The sequence below is a fragment of the Leucoraja erinacea genome, chromosome 3, assembly GCF_028641065.1.
Source record: "Leucoraja erinacea ecotype New England chromosome 3, Leri_hhj_1, whole genome shotgun sequence".
NCBI lineage: Eukaryota > Metazoa > Chordata > Chondrichthyes > Rajiformes > Rajidae > Leucoraja > Leucoraja erinaceus.
In genome coordinates, this window is record NC_073379.1 from 71,268,906 (window position 1) to 71,287,578 (window position 18,673).

The 18,673-nt window shown below is 45.5% G+C and overlaps 1 protein-coding gene across 1 annotated transcript; it reads left to right on the top strand.

Annotated features, from left to right (window-relative positions):
* Positions 1-9,220: 9,220 nt before the first annotated feature.
* Positions 9,221-17,830, top strand: LOC129694219 (cryptic protein-like). The gene is made up of 6 exons (XM_055630936.1): positions 9,221-9,264; positions 10,550-10,596; positions 10,684-10,854; positions 14,099-14,213; positions 14,302-14,414; positions 17,464-17,830. The coding sequence occupies exons 1-6, from the start codon at positions 9,221-9,223 to the stop codon at positions 17,586-17,588; spliced, it is 615 nt and encodes a 204-aa protein (XP_055486911.1). The 3' UTR covers positions 17,589-17,830.
* Positions 17,831-18,673: the final 843 nt, after the last annotated feature.

Consider the following 18,673-nt stretch of genomic DNA (forward strand, 5'->3'; position numbering starts at 1 on the left):
GTGCTCTGGTTTCCTCTTCCATCCCAAAGAAGTGTAGGTTTGTAGGATAATTACTCTCTGTAAATTGCCCCTAGTGTGCGGATGAAAAAGTGGGATAACATGGAACTAGCATAAGCGGGTGATGGATGGTTGGCGTGGACTTGATGGGCCAAAAACCTGTTTCCATGCTGTATCTCTAAACTAAACAACTCTCACTGCTACAATTTCTCTCATTGACTTGTATCCTCCTTGATTCAAATACTTAACATTTTCCTTTAAAAAATATTTTAGTAATCACCACTTCTTATTCCATTCTCTAAAATTCTGCAAATAATGCTGTTTCTTTCAAACTTGTCCTCTAAGTCATAATTTTAAAACCTGACAAGACTAAGTGGGACCCGTTGGGTCCCATGTTCAAACAGGAGAGCTGGTCCCCCAACGCAATATTCCACCTCTCCACCAATTCCAATATTGCTGGCCAGTGGGTGTGGGTGTGGGGGGGGGGCTTTCTGGAGCACTAGTATGGGTGCTGTGGGCTGAAGGGACTGGTTTCCAGAAGGCTAGTATGGACATTGTGGGCCGAATGGATTCTTGGGCTGGCAGCTCTATCACTCAGGCCTGGTGAGCTGGCAGCTCAGTCACTCAGGCCTGGTGGGCTGGCAGCTCAGTCACTCAGGCCTGGTGGGCTGGCAGCTCAGAAACTGCCAGAAATTCTGCCCAAAACAGGTGAGAGACTGTGTGAGAGAAGGGGGAGAGGGTGGAGAATCAATTTTAGACATTTTTCATATTTTTCTGCAGATCACAACAACGATGGAGGAAAGTCTATCCTGGCCTGGATCTCACAGGGAGCAAATGAAGGGAGGGAGAAAAATACTGGGGTGAGGTTTAATACTTGCAGGGGGAATACTTACTGATGGGCCGAAGGGACTCTTTAAAAAAAAATCTGAGTGAAATCTCAGTGAAAGCCCTTTTTATCTGGATTTTTTCTGGGCATTTGAGCCAAATGCTCCTCCTGGGCTAATACGGGCATTTTGGGCAAAAGGAACTGGTTTCTCGGCTAATAGGGGCCTTGTGGGCCGAAATTAATGGTTTCAGGCAGGCCAAACAACTTATTTAATTTAATTTCCAACTGCATTGCAGTTTCAAGCACAAGGCAGGCTGAATAGCTCATTGCATTTTCATTTCACTTCCATTGCCATTGCATTTTCAAGCACATGGCAGGCCAAGCCAAACAGCTGATTGCATTTTCACTTAATTTCCATTGCCATTGCACTTACACAAGCATAGGGCAGGCTCAAGCCAAACAGCTGATTGTATTTTCACTTCAATTTCATTGTCATCGCACTTTCAAGCACAGGACAGGCTCAAGCCAAACAGCTCATTGCACTTTCACTTCATTTCCATTGCCATTGCAGTTTCAAGCACAGGGCAGGCCAAACAACTCATTTCATTTTCATTAACTGCATTGAACAAATCATCTATTCAAGTACACTGCATACTCACAGTGTTCTGAAGTTTTCCAGCTCAGACAGAGAGTTGTAACCAGAGAAGGGGCGTGGCCTTCATGGCTGTGATTGACAGGAGAGAGAATCTCAAGAGTTTTTTAAACACTAATAGGTCTTTTATTTTTATCGATGGGAAAAATCCTCGGGGCCTGCGCATTGGAGGAGGACTCTGAGTAAGATGGCCAAAAAATCACAGCCATATGTGGTAGCGTTTTTTCTAAAATCAAAGCACAGTCCAAACAGGAAGTGGTCAAAATGAGACTTTTAATTATATAGATCCACAAGCCAGTTAATTGAAGCCAGGTGATAGGGAAATCTATCTATCTATCTATCTATCTATCTATCTATCTATCTATCTATCTATCTATCTATCTATCTATCTATCTATCTATCTATCTATCTATCTATCTATCTATCTATCTATCTATCTATCTATCTATCTAATCTATCTATCTATCTATCTATCTCTAAAACTCTGATCTTGTGCTCTTCCGGTTTGTGTGGTTTTTCTATTTGTGCCAAAACGACACACGATAGCGCTATGATTATTTGCCACCTTACACACCATTCACCTGTGCTGCAAGGGCAACAAGTTTTGTTTCGATCGATGGGATATTTAAAACGATATTAGGGTTTAAAAATCTTAAAAACCACGCATGCGCAGATTGGCCTCTTCTCCTGTCAGTCAGCGCCACGCAGATTGTTCGCCTCTCCTGTCAGTCAACGCCACGGCCAGGACGGCGATGCCCCTTCTTGCAACGTGACCTCCCCTGCCTCACTCACTAACTCCTGTCTTCCCTCTTCACAGTAACTTGTCTACTGTCTCCACCAACGGAGGCGGCCTCTAGGCTGCAGTGAAGACCCTGGTCCAGTCACTCTCTCCCTCACTCACCCCTTTCCCCCGCCCGCCCTCTGCGGCAATGGCGCTCCCGTCTACCGGGCCACATGGGTGAATAGCAGCGACCGTCCATCTCCTCCCCCTCCGCCGCTGCCGCCGCTGCAGTAACTCTCCCTCACGGCCCTCTCGGAGGAGATCTTCTCCACCAGCTCATCGAAACTTGTGGTGCCCACTGTGACGAACACCGACTCCATCCCCCCCCCGTGGGATGGCCCGGTCCTGCCTGGCGGCGGCAGCGAGCAGGCAGGCGGGCAGGCAGGTGGGCAGGGCCAAGCGGCAGCAGCGCTCGGGCGGGGATGGGCCGAGCAGCAGCAACGGGTGATCGTGCAGGATGGGGACAGGCCAAACGGCGGCTGAGCCGGAGTGGGCAGAGGGAGGGAGGGGAGAGTAGCCGAGCAGTTTACATGGAGTTTGAGTAACACACACTCACACACACACACACACACACACACACACGCACACACGCACACACGCACACAACGCACACACACACACACACACGCACACACGCACACACGCACACACACACACACACACACACACACACACACACACACACACACACACACACACACACACACACACACACACACACACACGCGCGATGCAAACTGGTCCAATCGTGAAGTAAACGGGATCTAAACCACCGCCTTCAGTGAAAGAACTGTGGAGGAAGGAACTGCAGATGCTGCTTTTTGGAGGGAGGGAGGGAGGTATGACTGAGGGTAGGGGAAAGGAGTGAGAGGGAGAGGTGAGGGAGGGATTGGGGGAGGGGAGGAGGAGAGGGGAAAGATCCTAGGGAGGTGAGGAGGGAGGGTAGGGGATTGAGGGAGAGGAGGGGGTAGGGAGGGAGAGGGGGGGAAGTGAGGAGGGAGGATGGGGAGGAGAGGGTATAGAGGGAGAGATGGGGGGGAGTGGGGGAGGTAGGGAGTGGGGAATAGAGGGAGAGGAAGGCAGTGGGGAGGTCAGCAGGGATAGTGTGGGGGGGATAGGGGGAAGTGAGGAGTGGGGGATAGAGGGATAGGAGGGGGATAGCGAGGGGAGAGGGGTTATGGAGGGAGGGAGGGTGTGACAGGGTAGGGGAAAGGAGAGGGAGGGATTGGGAGGGGAGGAGGAGAGGAGAAAGAAGAGAGAGGGTGAAGAGGAGGGGGAGGGAGTGCTAGGGGATGAGGGGAAATGAGCCGTACCTGTGCAGTTGGGGGCTATGCGCGAGTGGTGGAATATTGCGTTGGGGGAACGGGTTGTGTTGGGGGAATGGGTGAGTGGTGAAATATTGCGTTGGGGGAGCAGACCCAATGAGTCTGCACTTAGTCTGGTTACTAGAGAAAATTCAGAGAAACTGGATTAATGTACATTTGTTAAGAGGAGTCTCTGTCTGACTGACCTGGTTGGATGTTTTGAGAAGGTGACTAAGGGTGTCATCGAGATTAGTACAGTTGATGTGAGGTTTCACAAGGGACACTGGTCCAAAAGGTAAGATACTCTCATAAAATTTACAAAGTATTAGATGAACACTTCATCCATCATGTCATAAAAAGATATGTGCCATTTTCAAAAGTAAGTATACTTTGGTTGGATACTCCAGAGTCACCATGGAAGCAATGGATCAAAGGACCCATTTCTGTTCTGTGTGACTCCATGGTAGTCATGTCTATTTCATCATGTCTTGGGATGGTGAAGTGAGATGTATGCTGGGTTCTGAACATCATATTAAGGAGTGGAAGTTGCCATGTAAATCCTTTGAGCATAAATGCCTTGACACATCAACTATATCACAGATGCGGCAGAACGAGATTGGGATCCAGTGTCAAAGGGATCCAATGTGATCAGGCTCTGTTTAGTTTAGAGATGCAGCGCGGAAAACAGGCCCTTCGACCCACCGAGTCCGCACCTCCCTCTCTCAAGGACCCTGCGGTTTGGCCCATTTCTTCCCATCTGTTATCAGGCAACTGAATCATCCTGCCACAATCAGAGAGCAGTCCTGAACTACTATCTACGACATTGGTGACCCTCGGACTAACCTTTGCTGGCTTTACCTTGCACTAATCGTTATTCCATTATCGTATATACACACTGTATATGGCTCGATCGTATTCATGTATTGTCTTTCTGTTGACTGGATAGCAAGCAACACAACCTTTTTACTGTTCCTCGGGACAGGTGACACCAAACTAAATTGTATAAATAGAAAAAAGGAACGGAAAATAAGTGCAGGAGAAGGCCATTTGGCCCTTTGAGCCAGCACCACCATTCATTGTGATCATGACTGATCATCCACAATCAGTAACCTGTGCCTGCCTTCTCCCCATACCCCTTGATTTCGCTAGCCCCTCGAGCTCGATGTAATGCCCCTGTTCCCACTTAGGAAACCTGAACGGAAACCTCTGGAGACTTTACGCCCCACCCAAGTTTTCCGTGCGTTCCCGGAGGTTGTAGGTGGTTGCCGGAGGTTGCAGATAGTGGAAACAGGTAGGGAGACTGACAAAAACTTCCGGGACCCGCATGAAACCGTGGGTGGGGTGCAATAATCTGCCTCCTTGTTCTTGCTGCCAAAGTGGATAACCTCACATTTATCTACATTATACTGCCCACTAACTCAACCTGTCCAAGTCACCCTGCAACTTCCTAGCATCTTCTTCGCAATTCACACTGCCACCCAGTTTTGTGTCATCTGCAAATTTGCTAGTGTTACTTTTAATTCCATCATCTAAATCATTAATATATATTGTAAATATTTGCGGCCCCAGAACCGAGCCTTTTGGCACTCCACTAGTCACTGCCTGCCATTCTGACGGGGTCCCGTTTATTCCTACACTTTGTTTCCTGTCTTCCAACCAATTCACTATCCATGTCAATACCCTACCCCCAATACCAATGCTCTAATTTTGCCCACTAATCTCCTGAGTGGGACATTATCAAAGGATTTCTGAAAGTCCACATACACTCCATCTACTGGCTCTCCTTCATCTATTTTACTTGTTACATCCTTCAAAAAATCCAGAAGATTAGTCAAGCAGGATTTCCTTCATAAATCCATGCAGACTTGGACCAATCCTTTTACTGCGACCCAAATGCCCCGTTATTACTTCTTTAATAATTGACTCCAGCAACTTGCCCACCACCGATTTCAGGCTAACTGTTCTATAATTTCCCATTTTCTCTCTCGCTCCTTTCTTGAAAAGTGGGATAACATTAGTTACCCTCCAATCTACAGGAACTGATCCTGAATCTATAGAACATTGGAAAATGATCACCAATGCATCCACGATTTCTAGATCCACTTCCTTGAGTACCCTGGGATGCAGACCATCAGGCCCTGGGGATTTATCAGCCTTCAGTCCGATCAATCTACCCAATACTATTTATCGGCCATTGCAACTTTATTTCAGTTCCTCTGTCTCTCTAGATCCTTTGTCCTCTAGTACATCTGGGAGATTGTTTGTGTCTTCCTTATTGATGACAGAACCAAAGTACCTGTTCAACTCCTCTGCCATTTCCTTGATCCCCACAATAATCTCACCTGTTTCTGCCTTCAAGGGACCCACATTTCTTGTCCTGGTTTCTTTTCCTGCCCATTGACCCTCTCTTCTATCTAGATCTCTGCTCTCCTTATCCTCACATTTGCACTTTTACCCAAGTCCTCCCCGTGTTCTCCCTCATTCATCATCCATGCATCTTCACCAAAAGATATCTTTGCCACAGGCCAGGCTGGGCTATAGTATGGCTGCAGCCTTGGTTCAGCTTTTGCGCTGTAGTGCTTATAGCTGCAAATTAACTGTTTTATCTTTCTACAGATCTTGCCTGACATGCATTTTCTGCTTTTATTTCAAATTTCCAACATTTGCTAATTAAAAATATATATATTGTTGATTGTATGCACTCTACCCATGTGTAGAAGGAATGCATGTTCAGAGTAGTGAATAGCCTGCCAGACAAGTAAGCTGTTTATATGTATGCTGGAGGAGTTTTATTATAATTATAGATGCCTCCATCAAGGCGAGTGGAGGGCATTTCATCACAGTTCTAACTTGTTCCTTGTTGATGGAAGAAAGGCTTTATGCAATCAGGACATAAGCCGTTGTTGTGGAATATACAGCCGGTGACCTGCTGATTTAGACAAAATAATTTTTATGGCTGGCATTTGTAAAATTCTAGTCTCTCCAAGAAAACTGATGATGGGGAAAAATGTCAGGGATGAAGAGGTACGACAATGGTAATGCCTTCAAGTAACAGGTAGATGGTTAAGTTTACTTAGAAAGGGTAATAAAATAAAAATCGGAAACTTTCCGTCAAACACTTGTGTTCCGTCTGCCAAGACCTGCGGGAACTCCCTATCAAAGATCTTTGCTCCCTATTGCTAACAATTTTAACTACCCTTCCCATTCCCATACTGACCTTTCAGTCCTGGGCTTCCTCCATTGACAGAACGAGGCCACACACAAACTGGGGGAACAGTATCACATATCCCACTCAGGCAGCTGACAACCCTTTCACATGAACATTGAATTCTACAACTTTAGTTAACCTCAATAAAACTACCACCCTTCCCTTTCTCTTCCATAATCTCCATCCACCCCACCCTTCCCCAGAGCCCTGGCTGACCTTGCAGCTATCTTTTCCATTCCCCATACATTCCTAAATGGTTCACACCTCCTCAATTATCCAGCTTCACAATTTGCAACTCTCTAATCCTTTCGTCTCACACGTTGAGCATGTTCATCTCTAGCCTTTGTTCGATCATCTATCAAATATCCCACCTCAACCAAAGATCTTATAGCGGAGCTCTGCTATAAGATCTTTGACCTCAACTATGTTCATCTATTACCCAGCACGTTTTGTCCAGCCCCTCCACTCTTCTGGTCTTCTGAAAGAGAAGACCAAACGTCACCCATTCCTTCTCTCCAGAGATGCTGCCTGTCCCGCTGAGTTACTCCAGCTTTTGTGTCTATCCTCCACTCTTCTAGCCTTCTTTCCTCCCGCCCCTGCAATCAGTCTAAAGAAGGGCCCCCCCGAATCAAAATGTTTAGGAAGGAACTGCAGATGCTGGAAAATCGAAGGTAGATAAAAATACTGGAGAAACTCAGCGGGTGAGGCAGCATCTATGGAGCGAAGGAAATAGGCAATGTTTCGGGTCGAGACCCTTCTTCAGACTGATGTGAGGGTGGGGGTGGTGGGAGGAAGAAAGGAAGATTTGGAGCCAGTGGGCTGAGGGTGAGGTGAAAAGGGGAGGAGAAAGCAGGGACTACCTGAAATTAGAGAAGTCAATGTTCATACAGCTGGGGTGTAAACTGCCCAAGGGAAATATGAGGTGCTGCTCCTCCAATTTACGGTGGGACTCACTCTGGCCATGGAGGAGGCCCAGGACAGAAAGGTTGGATTCAGAATGGGAGGGGGAGTTGAAGTGCTGGGCTACCGGGAGATTAGGTTGGTTATTGCGAACCGAGCGGAGGTGTTGGGCGAAGCGATCACCAAGCCTACGCTTGGTCTCACCGATGTAGAGCAGCTGACATCTAGACCAGTGGATGCAATAGATGAGGTTGGAGGAGGTGCAGGTGAATCTCTGCCGCACCTGGAAAGACTGCTTGGCTCCTTGAATGGAGTCAAGGGGGGAGGTAAAGCGACAAGTGAAGTATTTGTTGCGGTTGCAAGGGAAAGTGCCTGGAGAGGGGGTGGTTCAGGTGGGAAGGGACAAATTGACCAGGGAGTTATGGAGGGAGCGGTCTCTGCAGAAAACAGACAGGGGAGGAGATGGGAAGATGTGGCAAGTGGTGGGATCATGTTGGAGGTGGCGAAAATATCGGAGGATTATTTGTCATATGTGACGGCTGGTAAGGTGGAAGGTGAGGACAAGGGGGACGCTGCCCTTGTTACGAGTGGGGGGGATGGGGAGTGAGAGCAGTCACGGGGTATAGAAGACACCCTGGTGAGAGCCTCATCTATGGTAGAAGAGGGGAACCCCCTTTCCCTGAAGAATGAGGATATCTCCGATGCCCTGGTGTGGAACACCTCATCCTGGGTGCAGATGCAGCGTAGACAGAGGAATTGGGAGTAAGGAATGGAGTACTTACAGGTAGCAGGGTGGGAAGAAGTGTAGTCCAGATAGCCATGGCAGTCAGTGGGTTTATAGTGGATGTCGGTCAGCAGTCTATCCCCTGCGATGGAGATAGTGAGGTCTAGAAATGGCAGGGAAGTGTTGGAAATGGTCCAGGTGTATTTGAGTGTCGGATGGAAGTTAGTGGTGAAATGGATGAAGTCAGTGAGTTGTGTGTGGGTGCAGGAGGTAGCACCAATGCAGTCGTCAATGTAGCGGAGATAGAGTTCGGGGATAGGGCCATGGTACACCTCGAACAAGGATTGTTCAATGTACCCTACAAAGAAGCAGGCATAGCTGGGGCCCATGCGCGTGCCCATAGCTATGCCTTGTATTTGGAGGAAATGGGAGGAGTCAAACGGAAAGTTATTAATGGTAAGGAACAGCTCCGCTAGGCAGAGGAGAGTATCAGTAGACGGGGATTGGTTGGTTCTACGGTCGAGGAAGAAACTGAGGGCTTTGAGACCCTCCTGGTGGAGGATGGAGGTGTGGAGTGACTGGACATCCATGATGAAGATGAGGGAATGGGGGCCTGGAAAACGGAAGTCATGGAGTAGATGAAGAGCGTGTGAGGTGTCTTGAACATAGGTAGGGAGGGATTTAACCAGGGGGGATAGGATGGAGTTGAGGTATGTGGAAATAAGTTCGGTAGGACATGAACAGGCAGAAACAATGGGTCTGCCAGGACAGTCAGGTTTGTGGATTTTGGGGAGAAGGTAAAATCGGGCCGTGCGGGGCTGGGGAACGATGAGGTTGGAGGCTTGGGTGGGCAGGGAGCAGGAGTTGACAAAGTCAGTGATGGTGCTAGAGATAGTGGCCTGGTGTTTGTCTGTGGGGTCATGGTCCTAGGATAAGTAGGAGGAGGTGTATGAGAATTGGCGCGTGGCCTCAGCCTTGTAGAGATCAGCGAGCCAGACTCCCACGGCACCTCCCTTGTCGGCAGGTTTGATGAACCACTCTGGGTTGTTGCAGAGTGAGTGGAGGGCTGTACGTTCAGGGGGAGAGGTTAGAGTGAGACAGGGGAGTGGAGAAGTTGAGGCGGTTGATGTGCCGCCCGCAGTTTAAAAATGAATCAAAATGTTCACCTATCCATGTTCTCCATGGATGCTGCCAGACTGAAGAAGGGTCTCCACCTGAAACGTCACCATTTCCTTCTCTCTAGAGATGCTGCCTGTCCCGCTGAGTTACTCCAGCTTTTTGTGTCTATGCTGCCTGACTCGCTGAGTTCCTCCAGCATATTGTGTGTTTCCTTGGTAAACCAGTACCTGCAGTTCCTTATTTCTACATACTGAACATCTACAAATGTTGGAAACACTTCTGATTAAACATGAGGAATTTAACAATGATTTAACTGGAATTTAACATGTAGTTGATATAATAATGGAATTAAACCGTTAATATTTACAGAACATTTAACCTTCGTAACAGCAGGCAACAATAAAATCGTAAACAGTTTATTTAATTTGTAGGGCGTCTAAATGCTTGCATATTTTAATTTACATCCGCAGTGTTTTTTATTCAGAAACGCCAAAAGTGATGCACGTTTAATACAATAACGATAATTGAATCTGAATCTGAAACATAAAATAACGATCTTTAAGTTTCAATTTAAAATTCGAGTCAGAGTGATTTTTTTTTTGGCAGGAAAGGGAGAGACATTCGCTAACTGAGCCTTGGTTCTGCATTAATGTTTGTAGCCAGAAAGGCAGGAATGTCACGCTGGGAACATTAAGTAGCGATGAATTAGTTCTGAAGCTTCGTTGTTCGAGCGGTTTTGTTGCCTATTGATTTGCACTTGTTAATTTGATTTCAAGATTGCTGCTTAAGTTTCTCTGCTGGAAAGGTGGAGGTGAGAATTAGCCGATAATTGTTCATAATGGGAATTCGGTCTAGAGCTCAGACTGCAGCGAGTTCATTATTCTGCAGCCTGGAATAGACTTCACCTTTGAAATAAACGCCAGAGCGCATGGATTGTTCTGCAGTTATTAGGCAAGGCTGTGTATCTTAAAGTAACATGTAGCTTTACCACTTTTGTTTTTAAGACAAATAACTTGCCCTTATTTTTTTTTTTTACAGATTTCTTCTTCTCCTCTCCGGCGTTCAGGTTTCGGGATCTGTGAAGGGTAAGTTCATGAGTTGGGTAAATCCACCGGACCTACACTAGTCGTTGGCAGAATTGGGTGAGGCACATTCCCGTTTGTCTGTTTCAGGCTGTGGAGGAGATGGGAGGAACTGTGGCCAACAGATTTCAAAACCCAACATTGAGAAACCTGTCGGGCAAAGCCCCGAATCTCTAACCGAGTTTAAGCAGCTCAACAACAAACTGCGGGAGCCGGGCTCGGTCGCTGCCAACTTCATTCGCTTCATTGGGTTGACGGACAGTAAGTTACAGCCACGTCTGGCGTTTCTTTCACAAACCTCTGTTGCTTTTAAATGAATACATTTCAATATCGTCATAAAAATAGGCTATTTGCTTAAAAATTTCTAATGATTTTGCACATTTTCGCCATTGTTATATTTCTCCAGGTAATCCCTCATACATGAAAATTGCTCAAACTAAGTAAAACACAGACCTCAATTGTAGGCTAGTTGGGCCGAAGGGTCTGTTTCCACACGGTATCATTCACTCTATGGCTCAAGTTAACACTACTCTCTGTGTCGTTCTTTACGTCCAAATGAACACTGGCACCCCACAACCCTTCCTCCTCTACACTGAGGCCTGCTTCCTGCACCCGTGCAGAATTGGTTAATGTAATTAACTTCACTGTTTACTTTAACTCTGCCCTCAAATTCACTTGGGACAGTCTCGGACGCCTCTCTCCATTTTCTTGATCTCTGTCCCCTTTACAAGAGACAGCCAGGGCATCGGAAATGTCCTCATTCTTCAGGGAACGGGGGTTCCCCTGCCCTACTATAGATGAGGCTCTTCCATACCCCGTAACACTGCTCTCTCTCCCCATCCCCCCCCCCCCCCCCTGATAACAAGGGCAGTCCCCCTACTGGTACCCCACAAGGGCAACAGAGTCCCCCTCCGCAATCCTTACCTTTCACCCCCCTCCCGGGCCCCACTAGATGCCGTCACATGCAACAATATCTCCTCCATCATTTTTCGCCACCTCCAACGTGACCCCCCAGACCACTCTGCGCCACATCTTTGAATTTTCCCCAGCCCCTGCCCCCCCCCCCCCCCCCCCTCGGGCTCCTCCTCTCTCTGCAATGACCGCTCCCCTCCGTAACTCCCTGGTTAATTCTTCCTTTCCCTCCCGCACCATCCCCTCCCCGGGTACTTTCTCTTGCAACTGCAAGAGATGCTACACTTGTCGCTTTACCTCCCCCCTCAACTCCATTCAAGGACCCAAGCAGTCGTTCCAGATGTGACAGAGGTTCACCTGCATCTCCTCCAACCTCATCTATTGCATCCACTGCTCTAGATGTCAGCTGATCCATGGTCAGAGTGAGCACCACCGGAAATTGGAGGAGCTGCACCCCATATTTGGTGCAGATTTGGGCAGTTTGCACCCTAGCGGCATAAACATTGAATTTTCCAATTTCCGGTAGCCCTTGCTGCCTCCTCCCCTTCTCAGCTCTCCCTCAGCCCTCGGGCTCCTCCTCTTCCTTTTTCCTTTCTTCTCCCCGCCCTCCCCCACCCTACATCACTCTGAAGAAGGGTTTCGGCCCGAAATGTTGCCTATTTCCTTCGCTCGATAGATGCTGCTGCACCCGCTGAGTTTCTCCAGCACTTTTGTCTACCTTTGATTTTCCAGCATCTGCTGTCCCTTCTTAAACATGTCTGTGACTGATGATAGGTACACAATGCTGGAGTAACTCAGTGGAACAGGCAGCATCTCTGGAGACCTTTCCGGTGGACTGGAGACTCTTCTTCAGACTTCAGTCTATGACTGATATCTATTACAAACCTATCGTCTCCCACAGTTACCATGACTACCTTGTTTAAGAAAGAACTGCAGATGATGGAAAATCAAAGGTAGATAAAAATGCTGGAAAAACTCAGTGTGTGAGGCAGCATCTATGAAGCGAAGGAAATAGGCAACGGCTCAGGCTGAAACCCTTCTTCAGACTGTGAGGACATGTTTGAGGCCATTCAGCCCGTCAGGTTTATGCCACAATCTGCACCAATGGTGTGGAAAAGGATGAGTTTCCTGTTCCTTGTCACTAATATTACCACTGACCAACCATATTGATGCAACAGCCAAGAAGATGCGCCAATGCCCCTACTTCCTGAGGAGATTGAAGATATTTAGCACATGTCCAGGGACTCTTACGAACTTCAACTGATGCACAATAGAAAGCATACTGATACTGTCATAGAAACATAGAAAATAGGTGCAGGAGTAGGCCATTTTGGCCCTTCGAGCCTGCACCGCCATTCAATATGATCATGGCTGATCATCCAAATCCATATCCCATCCCTGCCTTCTCTCCATAACCCCTGATCCCTTTAGCCACAAGGGACACATCTAACTCCCTCTTAAATATAGCCAATGAGATAGTCAATCAGAAAGCATACTGATGCTGTCGGGTTGCATGACAGCTTGGTACGGGAATGGCTCTGCCCAAGATTGCAAAAAAATGTAGAGTTATAGATGTAGCCCAGTCCATCACACAGACCAGACATCCCACCATTGACTCCATCTATATTCCTGCTGCTTCGGAAATGCAGCCAACATAACCAAAGACTTGTCCCACCCTGACTATTTATTTGTGTAGACCCTTCGTCTGAAGAAAGGTCTCGACACAAAACATCACCCATTCCTTCTCTCCAGAGATGCTGCCTATCTCGCCAAGTTACTCCAGCTTTTTGTGTCTATCTTCTGACTTTATTTGTCTGCCTGCTCCCGTCTGGCAGAAGGTACAGAAGCATGAAGGTGTGCACCACCAGACTCGGGAACAGCTTCTTCCCCTCTATAATCAGGCATCTGAATTGTCCTTCCATAAGCTAGGGTACTGTCCAATTCATCTGTACCCCATTGTGGAAATTTGGACTTTTGTTTATGGAACGGATGTGCTACAATATTGAGAACTATATTCTGGACTCAATATCTTCCCTTATTGTATTGTGACTATTTATGTATGGTATATCTGATCTGTTTCGATAGTCTGCAAAACAAAGCTTTTCATTGTACATAAATATATGTGACCTATTGTCACATGCACCGAGGTTTTGCATACAATCTGGGCAAAATAAATCGGATACGAGTACATCATGCCCCCCCACTCCCCATGGACTGTCTCCCTCGGATGGTCACGTCGCACAGACACATCTGCACTTTAGTCTGTTTGAACTGTTTTGACTATTTTACTGTTGTAATGTTCTTTTTACGAATCATGTTCTCGGGGTATCTAAATCTAAACTTTATTAGTTATTTAAGTTATGATATTGGATGGAAGCTGCAAACCCAAATCTCGTTGCGCTTGTGTGCAATGACAATAAAAGATATTATTATTATTATTATCCGGTAGTGTAAAAGAGAAGCAATTTATAATATACTTAAAAAAGGGACGGGTAGCTTTGGTGTCATCTGAATGCAGCTTTTGCTGTATGTTTGGTGTATTCCTTCCAGCATGGAAGAGCTGTGTGTATTAATTGATTTTTTTTGCCTCCAGGCAAGAGTCTAGACAGGAGTTGCTGCAATAATGGTGGAACATGTATCCTGGGAAGCTTCTGTGCGTGCCCGCCACCTTTCGTTGGCAGATACTGTGAGAGGGATGAACGTCTCAAGTAAGAAAATACTCCACTTGGCAATGTTGTTTTCTTTCGAGCTTGTGTTGTGATCTTTACATTGTATGTCACATTCTCCTCCTGACAGAATGTGTGACAAAACTCCAGAAAACGAATGGGTGTTAAAGCAATGCACCTGGTGTAAATGCGGCAATGGAAGATTTCAATGCGCAAAACACTTGGGAAGGATTGAGAAATGTGGTAAGTGTTGAGAATCGCACACCATGCCATTTCTGAAATCTGTCTGAAATGCCCACTCTAGAATTGAAGCATTGATGATTTCAAGTATACTGCCCAAATGACTAAACTCCAAATATGTTTATAAATTGTATTTTCTGTACCAAAGTGCACATCAAAAAAATGCCCACTCCTGTACTGGGGATAACTCAGAAGTATTTGCCAGACCCAAGTGGGAAATGTGAGCCAAAACTGTCAACTGTTCAACAGCAAGAGAATATGGCTACACCTCCTGTACTGGGGATAACTCAGAAGTATTTGCCAGACCCAAGTGGGAAATGTGAGCCAAAACTGTCAACTGTTCAACAGCAAAGAGAATATGGCTACACCAAGCCAAAGAGAAATCTGAGGCTGGAATCTTGTGCAACAAAAAACAGCTCTGGGTCAGGCTGCATCGGTGGAGGAAATGGTCTTTCCATTGCCTGTTCTGAATTATACTAGAACTTTGCCTTTTGCTTGAGAATATATGTCAGACCCTCCCCCATACATGTACTGGAGCCATTCCAGGTTTCTTTACCAGTCTAGCTGAAATTAGCAAACTCTGCTTGACAGACAGAGGTTTACCTGCATCTCTTCCAACCTCATCTATTGCGTCTGCTGCTCTAGATGTCAGCAGATCTATATCGGTGAGACCAAGCGGAGGTTGGGCGATCGTTTCGCCGAACACCTCCGCTCGGTCCGCAATAACCAAGCTGACCTCCCGGTGGCTCAGCACTTCAACTCCCCCTCCCACTCCGTCTCTGACCTCTCTGTCCTGGGTCTCCTCCACGGCCACAGCGAGCAGCACCGGAAATTGGAGGAACAGCGCCTCGTATTCCGTTTGGGGAGTCTGCATCCTGGGGGCATGAACGTCGAATTCTCCCAATTTTGTTAGTCCTTGCTGTCTCCTCCCCTTCCTCAGTCCCCTGCTGTCTCCTCCCATCCCCCAGCCTTCGGGCTCCTCCTCCTTTTCCCTTTCTTCTCCCCGCCCACCCCCCCCCCGATCAGTCTGAAGAAGGGTTTCGGCCCGAAACGTTGCCTATTTCCTTCGCTCCATAGATGTTGCTGCACCCGCTGAGTTTCTCCAGCTTTTTTGTGTACCTTCTACTTGACAGACACTTGATCAGTAAGGGTGTCAAAGGTTATGGGGAGATGGCAGGAGATTGAGAGGGAAAGATATATCGGTTATGATTGAATGGCGAAGTAGACGCAATGGGCCACATTGCCTACATCTGCTCCTATGACTTGGAGCTATGCCACATGGTTACTTGACAGATTAAAATTACAGGTGCAACATTTCTGAAGACTGGCCTAGGTTCACAAAGGGCTATTGAACTCTTCCACAAGTAACCTTCCTGGCATTGGACTGCTTTAGTATAACTAGTATTCTTATTTGTTTAAGTGTTGCTAATAAATGAATAACATCACTGCTTCAGTTTTTTTTCTACATAGTTGACTGACTTTGGATGAATGTTAACAAGATTGTTAATAATGCATTAAAATAGTGGCATATTTTTCAAACATCAAATGAATTGTATTTAGTTGCGAATGACCTTAAGGTTGTATGTAGGAACTAAATAGCAGTAAGCTCACAAAGTTGAGTTTGGGTATTCCTTCTAATAACTATCTGTGCCCAGAATAGATTTTGTTCTCTGATATTAGTTAGTAGGTTGGTTCTTGACTGGCTGTGGCTGAAAGTCTTGTTGAAACACTTACTGTATGGTGAACATCCTTGATTGAGGCGCTGTAGGTCTGAGTACCAGTGTAACTGTAGTCTGGGATGGCTTGCTACAATTTGCAATTACATAATGCCTTTATAACTTGTTCCAAGATTCTCCATTGCCAAGAGTTGGGTTGAAGGGCCTATTTCCAATCGGTATGTCCCAAATGTAAGTGTAGCCTATTAATAATCAATGCTGCTTGGTAGCATGTGAAAAGGTTGAGAAATGTGCTATTTGGCAATCAAACATAAAACATCTTTCCTAAATTCCTCACGGGTATTACGTTTTAAACCATTGGCATTCTAAATTCATGGCATGTTCCTTGTCTATCACAAATCCTTGCCAGACTTCATGTAACCTGCAACTAGATTAATTGCACTTTGACAGGCAAAGGACAGCTCAAGCAACTGAATGATAGGCATTGAAGCAAGGCAGTGGGGTCAATGTTATCTGGCTGCACACAAGAGAAGCATGAGCAAGAATTGTTTGCCAAATCATAGATCTAATGGAAGTCTTCAAATCGAAAATATGGGGGCATTTCTAAGTGACAACAGAAAGGACGTAAAAACAGAAAACATTTACAGAGAAAATGTGTTAATATTTCATGTCAGTGAAGTCCTAAAAGGCTAATTGTTTCTCCATAAATATGGTTTTGCTGGTGGTGCTTGTATTTTCATATTTCCAGCACACGCATTGTTTTTGGGGTTTGGTTTCTGGCATTCAATGATTTGCAGTGGAAGGGAAGGGGTGATTTTGGAGAATGAGGTATCTTTTCATTTGGGATGAAGGGTTGATTTGAAAGGGAGAATTGTGGCACCAAGTAACGAGGGAGAACTGATAAAAGCTAATGCAATAGTAAGGAAATTATAAAACGATCAAGGACAAAGGTGTAAATGTTGAATGTAAATACAATCCTGTTGTGTAAATAACAGCTTGACGTTGGTGTGAATGTGTTATTCAAATCTGAGTTTTGATCACCTTTCTCCAAACTGCAGCTCAATCTGCATAATTTTAGAAGTGTTTCCATTGTTTGGAGCAAATGGCACCATTTTACTCATTCTGCTATTTTTATTCTAATGTATTGACTATTGTAAACTGTTTCCTCCAAGTTGTGTTTGTTTGTAAATATAATTTGGGTTTCTGACATTAATTTGTATTAGAATTTAAAAATGGTTTATTACTAATTTACAATTGAAGCCTAGCCTGTACAGTGATTCTTTCGTCCGTTTCACCCCGCCCACCGCCAAAAAAGTGTTTATTTTGTCCCCAATAAAAATTCTTGTCTGACATCGCATTTCTTGTTTGCTTTTCAGATCCAGGCCAAGAAGATGATTTCTTTAACCGCTATAGTGTATTGATTGGTGGTGGCTCCAGGCTAGTGGTAACGCTGTACTTGCTGTTGTCTGCATTGTGCTTTGTTGGAATAGTTGAGCTATGATTTTATGGACTGTGTGAGATGTATTTAAATTTTGTAAACTACCTATGGAGAGCTGCTATTACTGCTGTAATTTTCCTTTTTTGCGGAGTCTGGATCTCCTCCAGTATTTGGCTCCACTGATTATCCACAAAGGAATATAATTGAAGCACCGTTTGAAAACGCACCACTGTATAGTTACAGGCCCAAGGAAAGTACAACATATGAATGAATACTTCCAGTCAGGACTTTTATTTTCAAAAATTGCATTTAAAAAAAAAATTCTCACTTCCCAACATCTTGGTGATTACCAGCCTAGTTTTGAGATGGTCAACCTGATAAATAAAAGGAACCTGGAATAACATTGGACACATCTTGGATGCAATGCAATTTTTTTTTTGTGCATCTGTGTCTCTTATTTGTGCAATTGTCATACAAGTTTTCTTTATTGATATGCCTGAGTCCAATGTCTAATTTTATTTTCTTAACGATTGGTAGTCTGATTTTCATATGTGCAGCTATTCTTATAGTGTGACAGGTAATGCCCATGACTCCTTGATCCTTGACTTCATTGAATCCTTCATTACAATGGATTGCAGGGGTCTATAGACCCACATGTGGACAATCGGGTTGACAATCTCTATTAATATCATAAGATCACAACTGCTTTCATTGTACTTTAATACAAATTGTTTGTCTGTAAAGCCAGATTAACAGTATTAAAGTATAAATTAGGTGTAAATGTAATTTAATAACATTTGTGAATAAAGCATTTTAATATTTTTTGAATGTTCAATAATTTACAGTAAATGTAAAGTGAAATTACTTTGTTCCATTTGTCTTTTTCTGTCCCTCTCTGGTTCTGTCTCCATCTCGGGACATTGGTAAGTGACAAACATCCATTACATAGAAACATAGAAATTAGGTGCAGGAGTAGGCCATTCGGCCCTTCGAGCCTGCACCGCCATTCAATATGATCATGGCTGATCATCCAACTCAGTATCCCGTACCTGCCTTCACTCCATACCCTCTGATCCCCTTAGCCACAAGGGCCACATCTAACTCCCTCTTAAATATAGCCAATGAATTGGCCTCGACTACCTTCTGTG